Source organism: Trachemys scripta, chromosome 3 (assembly GCF_013100865.1).
Source record: "Trachemys scripta elegans isolate TJP31775 chromosome 3, CAS_Tse_1.0, whole genome shotgun sequence".
In the NCBI taxonomy this organism is placed as follows: Eukaryota; Metazoa; Chordata; order Testudines; family Emydidae; genus Trachemys; species Trachemys scripta.
In genome coordinates, this window is record NC_048300.1 from 31,202,034 (window position 1) to 31,222,995 (window position 20,962).

Below are 20,962 nucleotides of genomic sequence, written 5' to 3' on the forward strand. Positions count from 1 at the left end.
CAGAGTAAACATGCAAACAAAGTGTAAACATGTGTAATGTCTTTGAGCCCTTTGACATGAATATACCACTTTTCATAGTTTCCTTGCATTGTATTTTATATGTTTGAATACTTGTTGGAAAAAATATTTTCTATGCAAAATGTCCTCCTGCATGTTTATGTTTACAGTTTATTAGATATTGTAGTAGTAAGGGCTTTACAGTTCTCTTTTACACTTACAATTTGATTTCCAGACAGTTGTATTGTGGTACTGTAGGACTGATAACAGATGACTCAGTCAATTGGAATACAAATTGCTTTAGTCCATTTTCAGACTGCAATGCTTTTCATTAATATAAAATTTTTCAACTTTGTAACATACCTCGGAAATAAAACCTTTTGTTTTTCAGCAGCTGATAGATTTTTGGCCAGAGCTGTGAAATATGTAAACAATGATACATAACAAGGCATGCATTTAGAGATGATCAAATTCCTTAGGTCATCTGTGATCCAGATAAAGAACACCAAGAAGAACAAAAGAACTCTGTAGTATGCCTGGGATGTTCCATTTAATTTCCGCTGAGTCCATGTGGATCCTAATGACATGAGAGAGGGAGAATCAATAGAATCAAAGATAAATGTAATACCATGGGAAAACAACTAAAGACAGAGTCAATGCAAGCTAACTTCTTGGAAGTCCATCTGGTGCCAAGTGCAGGTGAAGAACAGAGAAGGCTGACACTAGAGACCACCCAATAGATGTGGATGATATAGAACAGGGGTTCTCATAAATCTTTTGGTGGCTTCAGAGTGCTGCCACCAACTCTTGCTGGTGGTCTCTCTGACAATTTTTCCTAAAATACTTAATTAACTGTAGGAAAAACAAATAAATATGCATATATATATGACCAAATCTTTGTAATTTACTTATGTAGTAGGAAGGCGGTAGGAAGTAGAGCTCCCCATTCAGCGCATCCGGACTTCACTCCTATTCTTGTGCTCAGAGCATGTCACGGAGCAGCCCTGCAACAACCCAAAGCTGTGGTAGCCACAGCAGCTGTAAACAGCCAATGTGGCCCCAGGTGAGGGAAGAGCCAACCTGTCTCTGTATCCTGGCTTCCCGCAGCTCTGACGTGCCAATTATGCGTTTAAAACCCTCCCCCTGTGCCTTTTTGCACACACTTCAGTTTTCAAAATCAGGCTGGGATTTTCAAAGCAGCATTAGGGAATCTGAAGACCAAATATCCCTGAAATTCAGTAGGAGCTGGGCACCTAGCTCTCAGACTCTTTTGAATATCTCCACTCTAATGACTGCAGTTGTATTATTCCAAAATACAATTTAACTTCGTAAAATTCATCTGAGCCTGAGAAACTAATGTTGTTCTATATTTGTTGCTAACCATAACTCTTGCCAGACCTCTGCATTCACTGAATGTCTGTGTTATCAGAAGGAAACAAAAATGTTGGATTTCATTTTTAGGTTTCTGCTTGCCCTTTAAATGGCATCGCGTGTGAGAAAGCAGAGCAGCTGTTTGTGTGTAAAGCTCACGCACACATTTCTATAAATAGGATTTAGCTGGTATCCCATGATGATTTTGAGCCAGATCAATATATGAAGAAAACTAGGATGCCTGAAACATAATGAAATATTTAATATTCCCTCCACCACGACTGGAAAAAATGGGTTAGTAAGTGACATGAATGACTATTAGACATGGGCCAAAGCTGCAAAATTCAATCTGAGTAATGACTCACCTACAAAGTTTGGGGATTGGGCCCCATGTTTAATAAATATACTAGGCAAAGATTTTTCTTATTGGTATATATGAGGCCCCTTTTTTTAGCATGGTAGCCTGAAGTTTGGCAACTAAATCTTAAATCAAAGTGGCCTGAGTTCCAAAAGTGTTGAGCACCCACAGATCCCAGTGAAGTCAATGAGAATTTCAGGTGTTCAGCAAAAAAAAAAAAAAATCATCCCACTTTGCTTTAGTGCCTCAATATTTAGAAGACTAACATTAGGCACCCAGGTTTGAACATTTTGGCCTAAGTAAACAGAGATAAAATAGTCCCTTCACAAGGGAAAATAAGAATATAAAATACAACGGAAATAGGTGGCTTGATTTTCCTCTCATTTACCTTAGTGACTCCATGTGACAGAGTGCTGGGAATCAACAGCTAAGACAGCACTCTGATCACTTAAACACTAATTAACTCCCCCAGGGTGGACTGACAGTATCTAATTAGCAAAGTAGTATGGGCTGGGGAGGCCAGAGAGCTAATTAGCCCATTAACACAAAGGGTAGAAGCAGGCACAGGAAAAAAACACTGTTGAAGATATACAGCGCCTTAATCAGACCATGTATTGGCTATGGCTGCCAAGCTTTTAGAACAGCATCAAAATCAGAATTTAAAAATTTTGATTTAGAACAAGCCCAGGCACTATGAATTGTGTGCAGTGCATTTATTACAATACCTATATGCACACTACAGAGAGCTGCTAGTGAAATGCCATTTACACTACGAATGAAACTACTGGACCTAACTTTCTAGGCCAAAGTTAATGGGAACTGCAATGATGAAAGTACCAAAAAAATATAAGAGGATTTGTGGGAATTCAAGAGGTGAACTATAGCACACAATATGAGAACTCCACATGCTGTTTGAGCTTAAGTGTGGATGTAGGAATTGAAAGACAAGGAAGAGCTGAATGAGGTCAAAACTTTTAGTCATGGGAAAATCAGTTATGGATGGAAAGTTGCATGTCCAAACATGGATTCAGAGTTATTCTATAAATTTAAGGGTAAAAAAGACACTATGCATTAAAAAAGACGTATGCTAGTATATACATGAAAAGTGGAGTCGGTTTTATCAAATATATAGAGATGGGTCCCAAAAAAAAAAAAAACAGGAAGACTAGGGACAGAAAATTGTATACCAAAATTGAGAATTAGTACATCTAAAGAATATCTGATTACGTAGCTGTCATGACAGCTGAACTAGTAGCAGTAATGCTAGCATTAAATTGGATCTGAGATGTCCACTCAGCAATGAGGGTCATTTTTTCACATTCTATCTCAAGACTCGTGGTGATAAAAAAGGGTGTCTCAGAATGTAGAAGTCATTTAATCAATTAAATTATATTTCTAATAACAGTTAGTACAGATGAGGATACATGTAGCATTAGCTTGGATCCCAGTGCATTTGGGGATAACAGGGAATGAAATGACACATAAAGCACCTAAAAACACTGTAAGAAATGAAAGCGTTGATACAGAAATACCCTTTTATTAACAAGAATTCAAAAGCCTTCTACAGAAAGATTTAAAAGAGGAAAGGCAAAAAAATTGGATTAACAGAAAAAAAGGAAGAAGATTTTTTGAATTGTGCCCTAGAGTTGAGCATAACGACATACTTCATGGCCTGGATAGGACTAATGAAGTGCTTTATTTTAGAGTACTAACTGGCTTAAACAAAAACCTTTTTCAAATAACTAGACACAAAGATGGACTCTGCGCTCTGTAAGGTGGAAGAAACAATTGATCACCTTTGATGGATATGTAAGGGCTGTGATTAAAAAAAGGGAAAAGCTTTCTGAGGAATTCAAATGTCTTAAGGTAACAAAAATTACATTGCTATTTAGTGAAATCAAAAGGGTATTATTAAAAAGGCCTTGTTACATGACCTGAAACAGAGCGAGAGGATATAAACCACTACATATTGAGGAATTGTAGCTGGTGGCGGCTATAGACTATTCAGTCAAATCTGCTTCAACATAAACAAGAGAGAAAAAGAAAACAAACAAGGCACAGGAAGGAAGTGATGGGGAGAGAAAGACTAGTGGACCCAGAACCGAGGCGGATCTCTGGGTTCAGAGCTCTCTTCCTGCTCCTCTCCTCAGCAGAGGGCTGAGGAGAAACTACTGTTATAAATGATGTGTTATATGGGTCAGTAGAGGTGGTGGGAAGAGCAACGGTCCGTGGTAGTGTTTAACACTGAAAGGTCTCCGAATAGCCTGTGTAAACAGAGAAGAAGACAGGAGAGAGACTTTGCCCTATTGTACTCCAGTGAAGTCAGTAGATTTACACCAATGTAAAGCAGATGTAAGAGAGAGGAGAATCAGACCCAGAGTGTGTACATCTGACTTCAAATCTGAAACAGTTTTCAGTGTAAATGGAGGAATAAATTCACACAGAAGGCATGTTGGAGATCAGCAGAAATAACCTTTATGCAGTTTGGGGTTTTGATCCATGGCCCTGTTTTTAAAGTTTGAGGGGAGGAGGAGGAGGTGGTATATTTGGTTTTAGGGGTTGTGGTAGGTTTTTTCCAGTCCAGCCTCTTACCACAGAGACCAACACCAAAAAAGGAAGGAAGAAAGAGCTTACCTGCTCCAGAAAAAACAAGAGACTTAGGTATATGTATGTGAGCATGGGTGGAAAAATAAACATGGCTCTGTGTGCATGCTATCAGCATATTCTACAAATATACAGATTGTTATTCTTAAAGAAAGAAAAGAAAGAGGGAGTTAATAGGTCTGTATTCCCCTCAAACACAGTTGCCCGTCTGACTTTTTTTTTTTTTTTCTTTTTTTTGGTAAGCTTATAAACAAGAGAGAATGGAAACCGTTTACCTCTGCCAGGAGCAGGAAGCAGTGAGGGAGTCTTGAGCAGGGAGGAACTGTAGGTTTTCTTTGCTGGCAGAAATAGAAGCTTCGATTTCTTGTTGGCTGCTTTTCTATTTATCAGTGTCTCTTCCTGACTGCCTAAGTATGTGACTGCTCAGGGTCAGAATTTGATTTTGTTGGGGAAAGTCAGCAGATTTTAGCTGACTTTAGCCCCATTATCTACCCCAGCCAGCTGTATCATGTTATCCACCCTGTAATGCAGCAGTGAGTCTACTTAGCCCTCAGGAGGGACTTCATGCCGCATTCTGTTATGGAAGAGACCCTGACCCTCAGCTGGGTTTCAGTTAGGGAATCCCATTTCCCAGGGCTTTGTTCAGTTTCTAAAGAGGCCAGCATCCTCAAGAAAGAGCCCACAATGCACTGCTCTCAGCTTTGCTCTGCTCAGTGAGCTTAGAGCCCATTTCTTTCTTATGAATTTTTTTTTCTGGACTGTAGGAACTGCTTCCTCTAAATTTGGTCTCAAGGCAGTCACCATTTGGAGCCCCCATTCAACACAATGGCTGAAATCCTGGCCTCATTGAAGTAAATGGCAAAACTCCCTTTGACTTCAATGGGGCTAGGATTTCCCCTCCACTTCTCCTTGAGATTTAAGGGTTGGGATGGTGGGAAATAGAGTTGGTACCCAGCCCTTATGCTACCAAGTGAGGTATGAATGAAAGGCACTGTCAATCTACTTTAAACACTAGAGAGTTTTGCTCCGCTATCCAAGTGTTTGTGAGTGAGGATAATTTCCCCATCCATTCCTCTGGGGGGCTGCACAAGACTCACAAAATCTTTTCCTGAGGCTGTGGCTTCCTCCAGGGTAGAAATGGTGGGTTTAGGTGAGTCTGTGAGTTATTGGAGGGGACTTCTTCATGGGAAAGCAGGACCATGAAAGAAGAGTGGGGAAATGGCATAGGCAGGAAGAGGTGGGGTGGGGGTGGAGAGGGGACAGGAAGAGGTGTTGTGGGGCTGGGAGCTTGGGAGAAGGGGTGGGGACTGGAGCAGAGCGAGGGCAGGAGCTTGGGGAAAGAGGGTGGGTGGGGGTGGGGTCTGGGGCAAGGCACAGGGGTGAGCACCTCCGGGCCCTGGAGGAAGCCAGTGCCTGTGATAGGCTGAGCAAGAATTGGAATGCTCCATAAGAAAATCCTACTGAGAAAGGAGGATTCAGTCCATGCTACCCGTGCTAGCGCTTCTATTTCCCATGTGGTGGAAACTAGAGCAAGAGCCTTTGCTTATGTGAGCAGAGACAGGGCAGGACTAAGGCAACTGTGAGCAGTTGTATGAACTAATCCATCACCAAATCTAGGTCAAAAATTAAGATGTGGCTGAGCTCGTGTGTGTCGGAAGTCAGCTAGGCAGGCCTCAGGAAGACAGCTGAGGCCGCATAAGCAAAAACTAAGAGTATGTCTACTCAGCGATGAACCAGCCCTGCAGCCTGAGCCCCATGAGCCTGAGTTGGATGGCACGGGCCAGCCGCAGGTTTTTCTTTGCTGTGTAGACATACCCTAAGTGCTCCAGTATGTTGGTGAGGACATCATCTGACAAAAATCAACAGCCTGAGTCTTATTTGTAGGGATACATTTACAATGTTTGGACAATTGGGGAGGCAGGGTGGTTGTGATACCCTCTACTCCATGTGACACCCTGTATCCCATGTTCACCAATTTTATATGATTATGTGGTATTTTGTAGAAAGTATACCCTGTGAGGTATGATTTGAAAACCCATAAACTGCTGAATATTATTATCCCATTGAAATGTATGTAACAACACTGCATGTAAAATTATGAACAGACTCCAACGAGAGACTGCTGAGCTGGAATTGATATGCAAACTAGACACAATCAACAAAGGATAGAATAAGGACTGGGAATGGCTGAGCCATTACAAACATTGAATCTATCTCCCCTTGTAAGTATTCTCACACTTCTTATCAAACTGTCTGTACTGGGCTATCTTGATTATCACTTCAAAAGTTTTTTTTTTCTCTTACTTAATTGGCCTCTCAGACTTGGTAAGACAACTCCCACCTGTTTATGCTCTCTGTATGTGTGTATATATATCTCCTCAATATATGTTCCATTCTATATGCATCCGAAGAAGTGGGCTGTAGTCCACGAAAGCTTATGCTCTAATAAATTTGTTAGTCTCTAAGGTGCCACAAGTACTCCTGTTCTTTTTGCGGATACAGACTAACACGGCTGCTACTCTGAAACCTGCTATATGATTGTTACTGAAACATGTTGTAGTTCTGGGTAACTCCCACAAACCAATTTCTCAGAGACAAAGACCAGGGCTGGCTCCAGGGTTTTTGCCGCCCCAAGCGGCGCAAAAAAAAAAAAAAAGAAAAAAAAAGCCGCGATCGCTATCTGTGGCGGCAATTCGGCGGGAGGTCCTTCACTCCCAGTGAGAATGAGGGACCGTCCACCGAATTGCCGCCGAACAGCTGGACCTGCCGCCCCTCTCTGGAGTGGCTGCCCCAAGCACCTGCTTGGCAAGCTGGTGCCTGGAGCCGGCCCTGACAAAGACACCCTAGCATGCCAGCAAAGTGCTAAAGAGCCATTACTGGCTTAATCGAACACTCTCCATCAGGAGGAGAGTTGCAAACAAGAAATTTACAATTCATCTGAAGGGCAGTTTGTAGCTCATGTACACCATGGAACTGCCTTCCCCCATGACCCAGCAAGGATTTTTCCAGCACAAAGGATTGAGGTATAAGAAGGGAGAAAAAATTTCCCTAGCCACCTCTCTCTCCTTTCCATCTCTCTGCTCATGACAACAACAATTCTCAAAGAACTGAACAAAGAAGGGAGTGGTCCTAGGTTGGAAAGAGATGAAGCCTGTGAAATTTTACTACTCCTTACAGTGAGACAGATCCTTTGCTTTTAAACCTATTAGCTTTGGTAATGTTTACAAATTAGCTTGCATGTTTATCTTTTTATTTCTTCTGTAACCAGTCTTGACCTATATTCATCTATACTTCTAATCACTTAAAATCTATCTTTCTCTAGTTAATAAACTTGTTTTATTGTGTTATCTAAATATGTTCAATTTGTGTGTTTAAAGTGTTTAGGAAACCTCTACTTAGGACAAAATGCTAGTGCATAAACATTACCCATTGTTGGAATGTTGGATTATCTATGAGTTTACACTGTCCAGGGGACTACTGAGCAGTATAAGACGCACATTTCTGGGTGCAAGGCTGGGACTAGGAATATGCGGGTGTAATCCTATATGTAATTCACCAATGGCTGGGCATAGCATTCAGTTGGGAGTGACCTTACATGCTGGTGGCTGTGAGTGAACAAAGCCTGGAGGGGTTTGTTGTTCACCGACAAAGCCATGTAAAAGGCATCCCAGGCTGGAAAGCTAAAGGGACACAGCAGTCTGGATTGCACCCTGGGGAATGTCACAGTGGTCTAGTGAGTAGGGCACTAGACTGGACTTCTGAAGAACTAAGTTCTGTTCTGCCTGACCTGCTGTGTGACCTTGGATAAAAGTCATTTAACCTCCGCTTCCACTCTCATGTTCTGTCTGTTTGGTTTATAACTTCTTCTTGGATTATAAATTTCTCACTATAATAAAATAAAATAATATAATATAATAATAATAATAATACCTAGCTCTTCTATAGCACTTTGCATCAGCTGATGTTGAAGCATTTTACAAAGGGGTAGGTATTATTATCCCCACTTTACAGATGGGGACACTGAGGCACAGAGACTTGAAGTGACTCATCAGTGGTCCCCAGCAGGCCACTGACAGAGCCAGGAATAGAAGCCAATTCTCCTGAATCCCAGTCCAATGCTTTATCCATTAAATCAAATTGTCTCTGTGTTTTTACTGTACCTAGTACAATTGGGCCCTGATATCAGTTGAGACTTACCTGTAATGCAAATAAAAAATAACAGTAAATGCTCTCCATGCAAACAGCTGCTTTGCGCTACTACACCTGATGTCCTATAAAGGACTAGAGCCAACATTTTCAATCTTCAGTACCTAAAGTTATTGTAGGCACCCAAATCCACACTGAGACTTTATCCGCATTGGTGAGCAGTTACTCACCTGAATAGTCCCATTGACTTCAATCACTGTTCAACAATGAGGGTAAAGAGGTCGCAATCTGGCCCATTGGTTTCTCAATGAAATGGCCTCATTTTCAGAGTTGCTGAGAACCCACAGTTCCCAATGAAACCAGTGGCTCTGAAAACCAGACCTCTTTTGTTATGGCATCTAATCATAGAGCCTAAATATAGGCACCGAAATGTGACCGTTTTGGCTTGAGTGAATACACACAATTCAATAATTAGTTGGCTTTATTCACCGGTATGTAAAATAAATTTAAACAAAAGCACAGCTGTTAAAGCCAGGAAGAGAATCTGAAACTTGCCTTCCTTTTTTTCTAATCTCTTTTTTTCCCATTGCTCACGCCTTACATTTTATTTAAATGTGAAGTCTGCACTAATGCTTTCCCTTAGATTGCCTTCTTGTAGTTTTTCCATTGCTAAACACATTAAAAGGCTGGCGTTTCATTTTAATACTTCATTGTGAAATATTAATGAGCCCTTGATGCATTCTTATGTAACTACAGTATGTGGCTAGACCTTCTGCTTATAGTCACAGCTATTTCAAACCGATCCATTGAACAGGGTTGTGGGGGGGGGGAATGCATTATTTTCTGACATTAATTTCCTCACTAATAGTGTGGGTCCTGAAATGAGACCAAAGACCAGTTTCAGACATGCAGCCCCATCCGCAAGTGCTACAGGTGAAAACAATTGCAGATGAATGTGGGCTGCTTTTAGCTTTATGTCTCACATGTCCCTTACTGAGTGCAGCAATCCACAAGCTCTCAAAAAGTGGGATAAGAGCTTTCAGATGCTAAGGCCAACACTGTAAGATTGGAAGTTGGCCTTGAAAGTGTTTTTGGAATGTTTCTCGGTCTTCCCCTAAAATGAGTTCCAATCTGCAATTCTCCATAAAAGACAACTTCGGTATTCTACTATCGGACATATGAACCCCGTGGCTGCACCATCTCAGCTGTGCTCTCATATAAAATCTTCAATGCCTGTGATGTTGTTGCACTCAAGGACCTCAGTGTTTGGAAACAAATCATGCTCTTTAATTCCCATTATCCACCATAAACATTGTAGGTGGAATTGGTCCAGTTGGCTTTAAAATAACCCCATGCTTAAATGCTTTGCTGAATAGAGATGGAAGCATTTGCTGATGTGCTTTTCTAAGTTGCAGCCATGGTGTTCATAGCTTCAGGCTTTGCCCTGCAATCCTTCCAGTCCCAAAATTTCTATTGCAGTCAATGGGAGCCCCACATACAGAGAGTTTAGCTGATCTGGACCTAAAAGAGCCCTTGAGCAGCAAGTCAGGGTTTCCTCTTTATGTGCAGCTGATAAGATAGATTTTTTTCAAAGGAAAATTTCAAATGTTGCCTGATATTGTGGGACTTCTATTTCCGGTTTCAACATTCTAGGTACGGTTGGCAATCATGATTTGAAATAATAACCTATAACAGGAAGCCACATTTTGGAGCCTCCTCTATAATGAATCCAAACATCTTTCACAACCACACCATTTTCACCCCTTCATCATTTCCATGGCTAAGTAATGCCATATTTCTCTTGATGGTAATTCACATGCTGCTCAGTTCATGTAGGTTTAATGAAATTTGAAACACAAAGTGAAGTCCCCCCTTGTATAGAGGACCAGCATGAGCCCTATGCACCACTCATGACCAATTTTGAGAACTTATATAATACATGTGTGGTGGTCACCATCTTGGATAATTCAAGCCTTTGAAACAGGGACGTCCAGAGCTGAAAGCCTGAACCTCTACAGTTCAAGCTAAAGAGCCAGCCAGGCTTTGTGATAAGCAGATTGTCAGACATAGCACAATTATCTCTGACCACTAGATTACACATGCAACTTGAACAAGCCTTTTGCACAGGGGTGAATTTCAGCCATGAAAAGGAGAGGAGAGGGAAAAGAGAGTTTAGCCTACTTCTTCTCAGTGTTACCACTCTTTATCCCCAATTATCCAGCAGAAGCAAAATACATCATTGTATCTGGCTGCATAGATTTTACTTTATTAGCCCAATAGCCCGCATTGCAAGCACTAGGTTTCTGGAAAGATTTCACTTGGGTCTGTATCACGAAAGTGTAAATTGAAAAGCAACCCCTCTCTCCCATCATAGCAAAACAATTGCTATCTTAATAAAATAATTTGATGATAGAACCTGTATTTATGCATATTGTGCAATATACTGTCAAACAATGCTTAATCTCCACGGGGTGCCTAATCAACCTTGCCTGTGGTGTGTGCTTGTTACCAATAGAAGGTTATCTAGCTCCCTCTGCTGTTAAAATATTTTGTATTTTTCCCCTTTTCATTCATATTTTATAAGGGAATTTTTTTCCAGTGTAGAACATACATTTATTAGTATTCTATTGGTCCACATAGTACCAAATATGGCCTTGAGCAGCCTGGATGCTATTGTATATTTATTGATTGTATATTTTCTTTCTGTTGGCAATTCCTACTACATTGAGGTAAAAAGCAAAAGCTTCCAGAAACACAGTGCCAGCAAATTCATGCATTAATTTGACAATCACTCCCTCCCCCAAATTCAGATCTGAAAGGCAGTCAAACAAGTCAAGGTCTCAAGTCTTTTATATGGCTCTGTACTTTGTAACTTAACTACTGTTGTGTGGCAGAAAATACAAGAATAGAATTTTCAAATTCACAATTCTGCTCTTAAGGACCTTGAAATCCTTTGTTTGCTATTGTCAACAGGTGTGCCTAAAAACCTTGTTCTAACATCAACAAAAACCTTCAAAATTCATTTTCTTGCTGTCAATTTAGAAGATTGATTAATTTCAGAGTAGTTCCAGAATCAGGCAACATGTTAGCATGCCATTCAGACTAAAATATGTAGGACATCAGCCTATGGAATGTATGTATGTACATGTCATTGATTCAGCAGTGATTAAGACCGGCTCCTTGCTATGGCTGTCATGAATCCTGTGATTTGCTCAATTTAGAATACAGTAAAACCAAACACAGTCTCACTTTGCTAAATCCACAAATTTGATAGTTCTCATAAAAGGTAGTCAGATGGACAAGCATGCACACCTATACCTGTATGAAGCCCAACAGAAGTCAAAGATATCCTTAGGGCATATGTGTGCAGAAACAGAGCCTGAAACACTATGGCAGAGATAGGCAACGGCACGCAAGCTGATTTTCAGTGGCACTCACACTGCCCGGGTCCTGGCCACTGGTCCGGGGAGCTCTGCATTTTAATTTAATTTTAAATGAAGCTTCTTAAACATTTTAAAATCCTTATTTACTTTACATACAACAATAGTTTAGTTATATATTACAGACTTCTAGAAAGAGACCTTCTAAAAACGTTAAAATGTATTACTGGCATGCGAAACCTTAAATTAGAGTGAATAAATGAAGACTCAGCACATCACTTCTGAAAGGTTGCCGACCCCTGCACTATGGCAAGAAACACTATGGAAAACCCATAGATACAAGTAGATTGGACAGAAAAACCTACAGCATCATACCACTTCTCAGCTAAGATTGAAAGGCAGATAGTTGTAGCAAGATCTCGCACAATAAAGATTTTACAGAATAGACTATAGTACATTAATTATAATAAAAATACATTCGGCACTTATCAACTTAACACCGGGGCCTCTTTCTAGACTTGAAACCAAATATCAATACCTTAAATTTAAAAAAAGCCAAATTACCGTACAGTATTCTATAAAAACAACAAGGAGTCTGGTGGCACTTTATTCTATAGTAAATTCTATAGCATTCTATAGTAAATCGACCAAAACATGGCAGTACAACTATTACATGATTGCAAAATACTAAAGAATATGTTGGGGGTTTTTTTTAGTATTTATTTGTATTGCAGTAGTACAGGTTAGTGCTGTACTAACTCATATCATTCAGACAACCTCTGCCCAAAGAGCTTACAATCTAAGTATAAGATGAAAGACAAGAAGTGGATGCAACAAACAGATGGGGGAGCACAAGGTAACAATGAGGCACTGATCAGTGAGATAAGCAGAAATGACAGTACACCAGCAGCCTAGCCATTATCTGGTGCTTTGAAGGCATCAAAGCAGAAGTGTATTTTAAGAAGAAATTTGAAGGAGGACAGCATTGGAGCATTGTAGATTTTTATGGGGAGCTCCTCCAAAGCATTGGGGGCAGTGTGGGAGAAAGAGCAAAGGCACTTGTGGGATAATTTGATTAATGCATAACTAAGGCTAGCATTATTGGCAAAGCAGAGGCAGAGATCAACAACTCAATAGTTGACAAAGGAGATGCTGTCGTCATCATGAATAAGTTGGATTACGACCAAGAGGCTGCTAGTCAGCTCTCTAACACCACATTCTACAAGCCATTATCCTCTGATCCCACTGAGGATTACCTAAAGAAACTACACCATCTGCTAAAAAAACTCCCTGACAGAGCACAGGAACAAATCTGTACAGACACATGCCTAGAACCCCGACCAGGGGTATTCTATTTGCTACCCAAGATCCATAAACCTGGAAATCCTGGACACCCCATCATCTCAGGCATTGGCACCCTAACATCAGGATTGTCTGGCTATGTGGACTCTCTCCTCAGGCCCTACGCTACCAGCACTCCCAGCTATCTTCGAGACACCATTGATTTCCTGAGGAAACTACAGTCCATCGGTGATCTTCCAGAAAACACCATCCTGGCCACTATGGATGTGGAATCCCTCTACACCAATATTCCACACAAAGATGGACTACAAGCTATCAGGAACAGTATCCCTGATAATGTCACAGCTAACCTAGTGGCTGAACTTTGTGACTTTGTCCTCACCCACAACTATTTCACATTTGGGGACAATATATACCTTCAAGTCAGCGTCACTGCTATGGATACCCGCATGGCCCCACAGTATGCCAACATTTTAATGACTGACATAGAACAATGCTTCCTTAGCTCTCTTCCCCTAACGCCCCTACTCTACTTGCGCTACATCGATGACATCTTCATCATCTGGACCCATGGAAAGGAAGCTCTTGAGGAATTCTACCATGATTTCAATAATTTCCATCCCACCATTAACCTCAGCCTAGATCAATCCACACAAGTGGTCCATTTCCTGGACACTACTGTGCTAATAAGCGATGGTCACATAAATACCACCCTATACCAGAAACCTACTGATTGCTATACTTACCTACATGCGTCTAGCTTCCATCCAGGACACACCACAAGATCCATTGTCTACAGCCAAGCTCTAAGATACAACCGCATTTGCTCCAATCCCTCAGACAGAGACAAGCACCTACAAGATCTCTATCAAGCATTCTTAAAACTACAATACCCACTTGCTGAAGTGAAAAAACAGATTGACAGAGCCAGACGAGTACCCAGAAGTCACCTCCCAACAAAGAAAATAACAGAATACCACTAGCTGTCATCTTCAGCCCACAACTAAAACCTCTCCAGTGCATCATCAAAGATCTACAACCTATCCTGAAAGATGATCCCTCACTCTCACAGATCTTGGGAGACAGACCTGTCCTCGCTTACAGACAACCCCCCAACCTGAAGCAAATACTCACCAGCAACCACACATCATTGAACAAAAACACTAACCTAGGAACCTATCCTTGCAACAAAGCCCGATGCCAACTCTGTCCACATATCTATTCAAGTGACATCATCATAGGACCTAATCATATCAGTCATAACATCAGGGGCTCATTCACCTGCACATCTACCAATGTGATATATGACATCATGTGCCAGCAATGCCCCTCTGCCATGTACATTGGCCAAACCAGACAGTCTCTATGCAAAAGAATTAATGAACACAAATCTGACATCAGGAATCATAATACTCAAAAACCAGTGGGAGAACACTTTAACCTGTCTGGTCAGTCAATGACAGACCTGCGGGTGGCTATTTTACAACAGAAAAGCTTCAAAAACAGACTCCAATGAGAAACTGCTGAACTCGAATTGATATGCAAATTAGACACAATCAATTTAGGTTTGAATAAAGACTGGGAATGGCTGAGCCATTACAAACATTGAATCTATCTCCCCATGTAAGTACTCTCACACTTCTTATCAACCTGTCTGTACTAGGCTATCTTGATTATCACTTCAAAAGGTTTCTTTCTCTTACTTAATTGGCCTCTCAGAGTTGGTAAGACAACTCCCACCTGTTCATGCTCTCTGTATGTGTGTGTATATATATCTCCTCAATATATATTCTATGCATTCGAAGAAGTGGGATGTAGCCCACGAAAGCTTATGCTCAAATAAATTTGTTAGTCTCTAAGGTGCCACAAGTACTCCTGTTCTTTTTGCGGATACAGACTAACACGGCTGCTACTTTGAAACTCAATAGTGTTTAACAGTAGATAGAACTAAGCCATGAAGGTCTGTAAAAGTGAAGCCAAGTAGTTTTTGTTTGATGTGGTGAAGGGGGAGCAAATAGACACAAATGGAGATGTGACGTGGTTAGACCAAATAGACAAAGTTGCAAGCATTTGGTAACTGTACTGAGCATAAGCAGTGGCAAATTATGTCTGCAGACGCACATTTAGAGTTGATCCAATTCATATGGAAGTTAAGGTGAGTTTGTCCTGTGTTAGATAAGTAGAGCCCTGCAAATCTGCGGATTCCACTTTATATCCACGGATATCCACAGACCTTGTTTGCGGATCGGGTGCAGATACAAATTTTTTATCCACGCAGAGCTCTATAGATAAGTTCCTTGAAGATAGATGACTTCCACAGCTATCTAGGGGTGAAATCCTCATCCTTTGCACCAACCCTGACTAAACAGACTTATGCACATATGGAACAGTCCTTTAGAATTTGAGAATTCTGAAACCAGGAGTGTTCTATAGAAATGTAATGCGGTTCTTTAGAAACTGCTTTGTTAACTTATAGATTCCTTATCTTTTCCTTAGATTACTTGAGCCATCCTATAGAATTTATATAGTAGGGATATTGCTGCAATGTAGAATTCTCTATTGAATTCTATAGGATGGTCCAAAGCACCTATCAAAAAGATATAATTTTCAGTTAAATTCTATCGGTCGTTTCCATGAGGTAAGGAGCCAGTCCATGACTACTACTACTGTCTATAGGCTATAGTAATATTCATGATCCATTCTGCACCCCTTCCTTGAAGATTCGTGGCCTCCTTTGGGTGGTAGGATTTTTCCCCCTCTATCTTAGCCTGATACTTGTTGTGTTCTGTGACTGTTTAGTCATCAAAAGTCTTCCTTTACATTAGTTTCTCTGTTGTCAAATCAAGGCCTCGAAAGAGCAAGGAAATAACAAATCAGTAAAAAAAGATTATAGTACCATTTCTTTTTTAAGGAATAGTGATTTTTTAAGCTAATTATGTCATTAATTTTCAATAATTTTCCAACAAGCCCTCAATTATATTACCAATCAATAGCTGTTGTCAACAAACTGCAGCCTTTCTTTTCCCTGATTAAATTATGTTGAATTATATTTTTTCCATTAGAGAACAGTAGTCTTATGTCATTGTAGACACAGGCTGAGACATTTATTGACTCAAAATTGAGAGCTCATAGAGTTTATTCCCAGGCCAAACACTCCGAGCATCTCTCTACCCCAAGAACATTGTTTGGCCACCCTATGCTTTCCAAATGAGAGCTCTGTGATGCTGTAGTTTAAGTGCATTTCTTGTCATTTGTCACTCAGAAGCTTCATTTCCATCCCAAGATATAAAATGTGTATTTTCCCACCAGCAAATAATTATACAAAATGTAAAATATTTGAGTTGCAGGGAGATATTACTCCAGCAATTTTAAAGAATGTGGTCCAGTTAAAGATCTTAGTGCCCTGGTGTTGCCCTCATGTCCCAGATGATGCAAATTGAACTGAGTAGGCAGATGCAGAGCAGGGAAGAGCTTTTTTTGTAGTGTGCTCCTTCTGCTCCCGAGGATTGTACGGATGTTTCAGCACAGAAACATCTGCATTTGACTTCATTTGATTAGAGCTCTGCAAGAATTAGGGGCAGAATGAGAGAGGTGAAAGAGGTACAGCAGAGAGCAGTCATTCTCCATGGCATATTCCCTTGTGACCAAATGAGTCTTAATTATGCTGAAAAGCAGCATTACTCTATCTTTCTAGATAATGTGTCTATACTGAACTCATATCTGTGGCTTCAGGATGCATTTGGGTTAACCATGTCACCTAATTGATGTTAATCTTTGGTTCCCTCCCATCTATTTTATTTTTATTGTTAGTGTGGAAGCTGTGGCAGAGAAAAAAGTCTTGCATTTATGTCCTAAAGACTATAAGATTTCCATTCATTCTAATCTCCTGTGGAAGGACTGTGGGACAGCCACTGCAAAACTGAAAGTACAATCCTATCCCCATTGCACACAAGCAGGGCCGGCTCTAGGCACCAGCAAACCAAGCACGTGCTTGGGGCGGCACATTTTCAGGGGCGGCATTCCGGCCATCTTTTTTTTTTTTTTTTTTTTACTTTGGGAGGCTAAAGTCTAGAACCAGCCCTGGCAGCAGCAGCAGCACATCGTGCACTGGAGGTGCCCCGGGGCCGCTGCGGTTCGCACCACCAGCCGCGGGGGATCAGCGCCCGCACCTTGGGCCAGGCGGGCTCCGAGCAGGGGACACTCTGGCTGGGGTCCACCCCACAGGGCACACGGAACTGCCTGCAGGTGCCACAGGGTGACTGCCCCTGCAGCGCCACAGCTGGGGCTGGGCGAAGCGGCCCGAGTCGCCCAGGGGCTGCAGCAGGGTGGTCAGAAGCAGCAGCAGCAGCGGGGCCATAGAGGGCAGGGCGCTGCCGTGCGGGGCCCGCGTCCCGCTCTCTGGCGCTCCGCTCCCTCTGGGCCTGCCCTGCCCCAGCTCCTCAGCCCCCTGCTGGGGCAGTCCCCCCGGCTCTGCCCTCCTGGGTCCCGGCCAGTCCTGGAGGTGGAAGCCCCGGCTGGAGGGACCCTGGGCTGAGGCACGGCCCGGGAGCCCCGCTGCTTATCCCGACTCTGCCAGCGCCGGACCGGCTGGAGGCAAGTGGGAAGTGGGTGGAGTCAGCACTGGTGGGGGGAGCCCAGGGCTGGGGCGGCAGGGGGTGCGGGTGTGGTGGGATGGAGAGCCCAGGGCTGGGGCGGCAGGGGGTGCAGATGGGGGGGAAAGAGAGAGCCCAGGGCTGGGGCGGCAGGGGGTGCGGGTGGGGGAGGGCACTGGTATGGGGAGGGGGGCAGCCAAAAAATTTTTTGTTTGGGGCAGCAAAAGACCTAGAGCCGGCCCTGCACACAAGACCAAATCCTGCAGTCCTTACTTGGCACAACTCCCATTGAAGTCAATGAGTAACGCCTGAAGAATTAGCCCCGAGGGGCTTGCCCTCCTCTCTATGGGCCAAACTGAAGTTAATGAAGAGCCTCCCATTGAATTCACTGGCATTGGAGCCTAGAAGGAGTTACATATTTAACAGCTCCTGCATCCTAACAAGACCCCAGACTTAAATAAAATTCATAGTGTGCAACTTGAATGGCTACCAACCTGTTTCATTTTTATTACTGAACTAGTAACAGCACTTGTATTAGATTTTAAATGCTCTGCTGATGGTCTAAAGACTTTGCCAGAGCAGCTCTGAAATGAAAAATATCATTGTCCATATTGATAACTAGGTAATAGTCATCCAAGATCTAAATGATCAGCTAGTGCTGGCAATGAACCTTTGGAGGACAACAAATGAGACAAAATGATGACGCTAAACTCGTCAGGGCCTGATCAAAGCATTCAGGAACCTCGATATAGCACGACACAGGGTCTAGTGACTCCGCCTATCGCCATGCAACTTGGCCCCACGCCCCTTGGAGTGGTGGCAGCAGGGGGTCCTCCCCCACACACACATTCTGCCCTCCCCGGCCAAACAAGTAGCTGCAGCTGGATGGCACCCCACCCCCCACCCCCATTCTGCCTCCCAGGCGCAACAGCAGGAATCTCTTCCGCTCTGAACCAGCAGAGCTGGCCACAGGGATCCTCACCCTAGGCCCAGTCAGGCAGGGGTTGCAACAAAGAAGCTCACCATTAGTTATTCTAGTAGCCAGGGTATATCTGGGTGGGTGGGTATTCCAGTCCTGCGGCACTTATTCCTCCTGCCACACAGTGACCACTGTGGGGGAGGGCTGATGGGCGCACTACAGAACAGCGAGCCCTGGAGTTAACACCCTAGCAGGCTGCATGAGGCAGTTCCCCTCCCAGAGCTATTGTATCATTCTCTCTGCAGACTCAGGCAGCTGAATTGGTTACACTCTGGGCACATTGTCAAGCTTTTCTGTGATGGCTAGAAACTTATATAAGGAAGCAAAAGATGTGATTCTGATATAATCTCATGACTCCACCAAGTTGGGGCCATGGGCATGGACCACTAGTGCCTATGTCTTAACCCAGCCCTGGGCCTCTGGACAAGCCCATTTCTTTTGTCCCTAAATATTCTACTGACATGTTCAATTTGTTCAGCTTGGTGCATGGGCCAATGCCATTTGAATTTTTATACGTTTTTGTTTTTGCAGGCACAGAAATCAATCACACTTGACATCCATGCTTCCAGCGCATAATGGAACTGCTACCCAACACACTTTGAAAAGGTACAATTCTTTCTGTAGAGGTTCTCCCTTCTCCCACTTTCCCTCCCAAGGCTGAATTGCACATAAAATATTTATGGTTACTCCTGTTGTAGTAAAACTGCTCTCATTGCAGTTTCCCCACAGAGTAAAATCACATTGTAAAAGGATGCGTCTGTAATTCTACAGTTTCTGGTAGTTTGTGATGCAAATCATCTTTTGCAGCTAGTGAAAAGCGCAGGCCAATTTTGAGGATCAATATTAATTTCAAGTGGAGTTGTTCTAAAGGAAATCAGTAAAAACAGATGTGGCTTTTTATTGGCTCCCCAGGGTTAATATTGTTTCTTGTGATTGGTGGTGGTGTGGGGGAGCTTGGGTTTTATTTGTATCTGCTGTCCATGGCTGCTTTTTTATGTAGCATATATATTATGGTACATTTCTGTGGTTTTAGTTTCTGCATTGGTACTGCTTGGGTGCCTTCGTTGCTCTTTTAATAACTGGGGAGGGGGGGAGAATCACACAGGAGAGTGCGAAGTGGAAGAGGAATCCTTCCTTATGTAGCGATACTGCCACACGATTATGCAGATTTGTACAAGCAACCTCAGTTGTGGTATTTCCTAATATTTGAGTGCTTGATTTTGCAACCTTAAAGTTCTTTTAATTTAGGGTTCTTATTCAGGGGGCATTTCTTTTAATATAGTTTTTGCATGTGTTTTTAAAAAAGCAAATTGAAAACACAGAAATTCCATCTTTTGGCCTCATATTGACCTTTAGCTCCACTGCCCAAACTTCTGCCACTTAAGCTAATGGAGTAACTGACAGCAGCAATAGGCGGTCATCTTCTGTGTAGCCCAGCAGTAGAGGGGGTGAGACACATGTGTTGCCAGTAGGTTTTGCAGATATTTGCTGACAACAGAGGAATGGTGAGACTTGGGAATCTTGGGTTCCATTCCAGGTTCTGGAGTGGTGTGTGCTCTAGGGGACCAGCCTATTCCCCAAAGCATGGCCCCTTCTGCTCTGTCCCTCTCAGTCCTCTGGACTCCCATCACAGTCCCAGTTACCTTGCTCTACCATCTTTCAGAAGGGACCATCATGATCTTCTAGTCTGAGCTGCATATTGCAAGCCACAGAACCTCATCCATCCCTCCTGTAGTAGGCTCATAACCTATGTTAAGTTACCGAAGTCCTCAAATCTTGATGTAAAGACTTTAAGTCACAGGACTCCACCACTTACTCTAGTTCAAACTATCAAGTGATCCCTGCCCCACCCTGCAGAGAAAGGCAAACCTCCTCCAGGATCTTTGCCAATCTGACCTGGAGGAAAATTCCTTCCTGATCCCTAATATGGCAATCGGTTAGACCCTGAGTATGTGGGCAAGACACACCAGCCAGACACAGGGAAAAGAATACTCTGTAGTAACTCAGAGCTCTCCCCCACAAGTGTCCCATCTCTGGCCGTTGGAGATATTTGCTTATAGCAATTGTGGATGAGCCATATGCCATTGCAGGTAGTGCCATTGTGCCATCCTCTCCATAATCTTATCAAGCTCAGGCTTAAAACAAGTTACGTTGTTTGGCCCCACTACATCCTTTGGAAGGCTGTTCCAGAACTTCACTCCTCTGATGGTTAGAAACCTTCATCTAATTTCAA

At 42.6% G+C, this 20,962-nt stretch overlaps 1 protein-coding gene across 3 annotated transcripts in view; it reads right to left on the reverse strand.

The window, feature by feature from the left end:
• Positions 1–223: 223 nt before the first annotated feature.
• ASB3 (ankyrin repeat and SOCS box containing 3) overlaps positions 224–20,962 on the reverse strand; it is a 154,088-nt gene continuing 133,349 nt past the window's right edge. For 2 of the 3 annotated variants that reach the window (XM_034764374.1, XM_034764375.1), the window contains exon 11: positions 227–574. In XM_034764374.1, coding sequence (XP_034620265.1) covers positions 309–574 — 266 coding nt within the window. In that variant the 3' untranslated portion in view covers positions 227–308. Of the gene's footprint in view, positions 575–20,962 lie in introns of all 3 variants that reach the window. The other variant, XM_034764376.1, reaches the window with a different exon arrangement.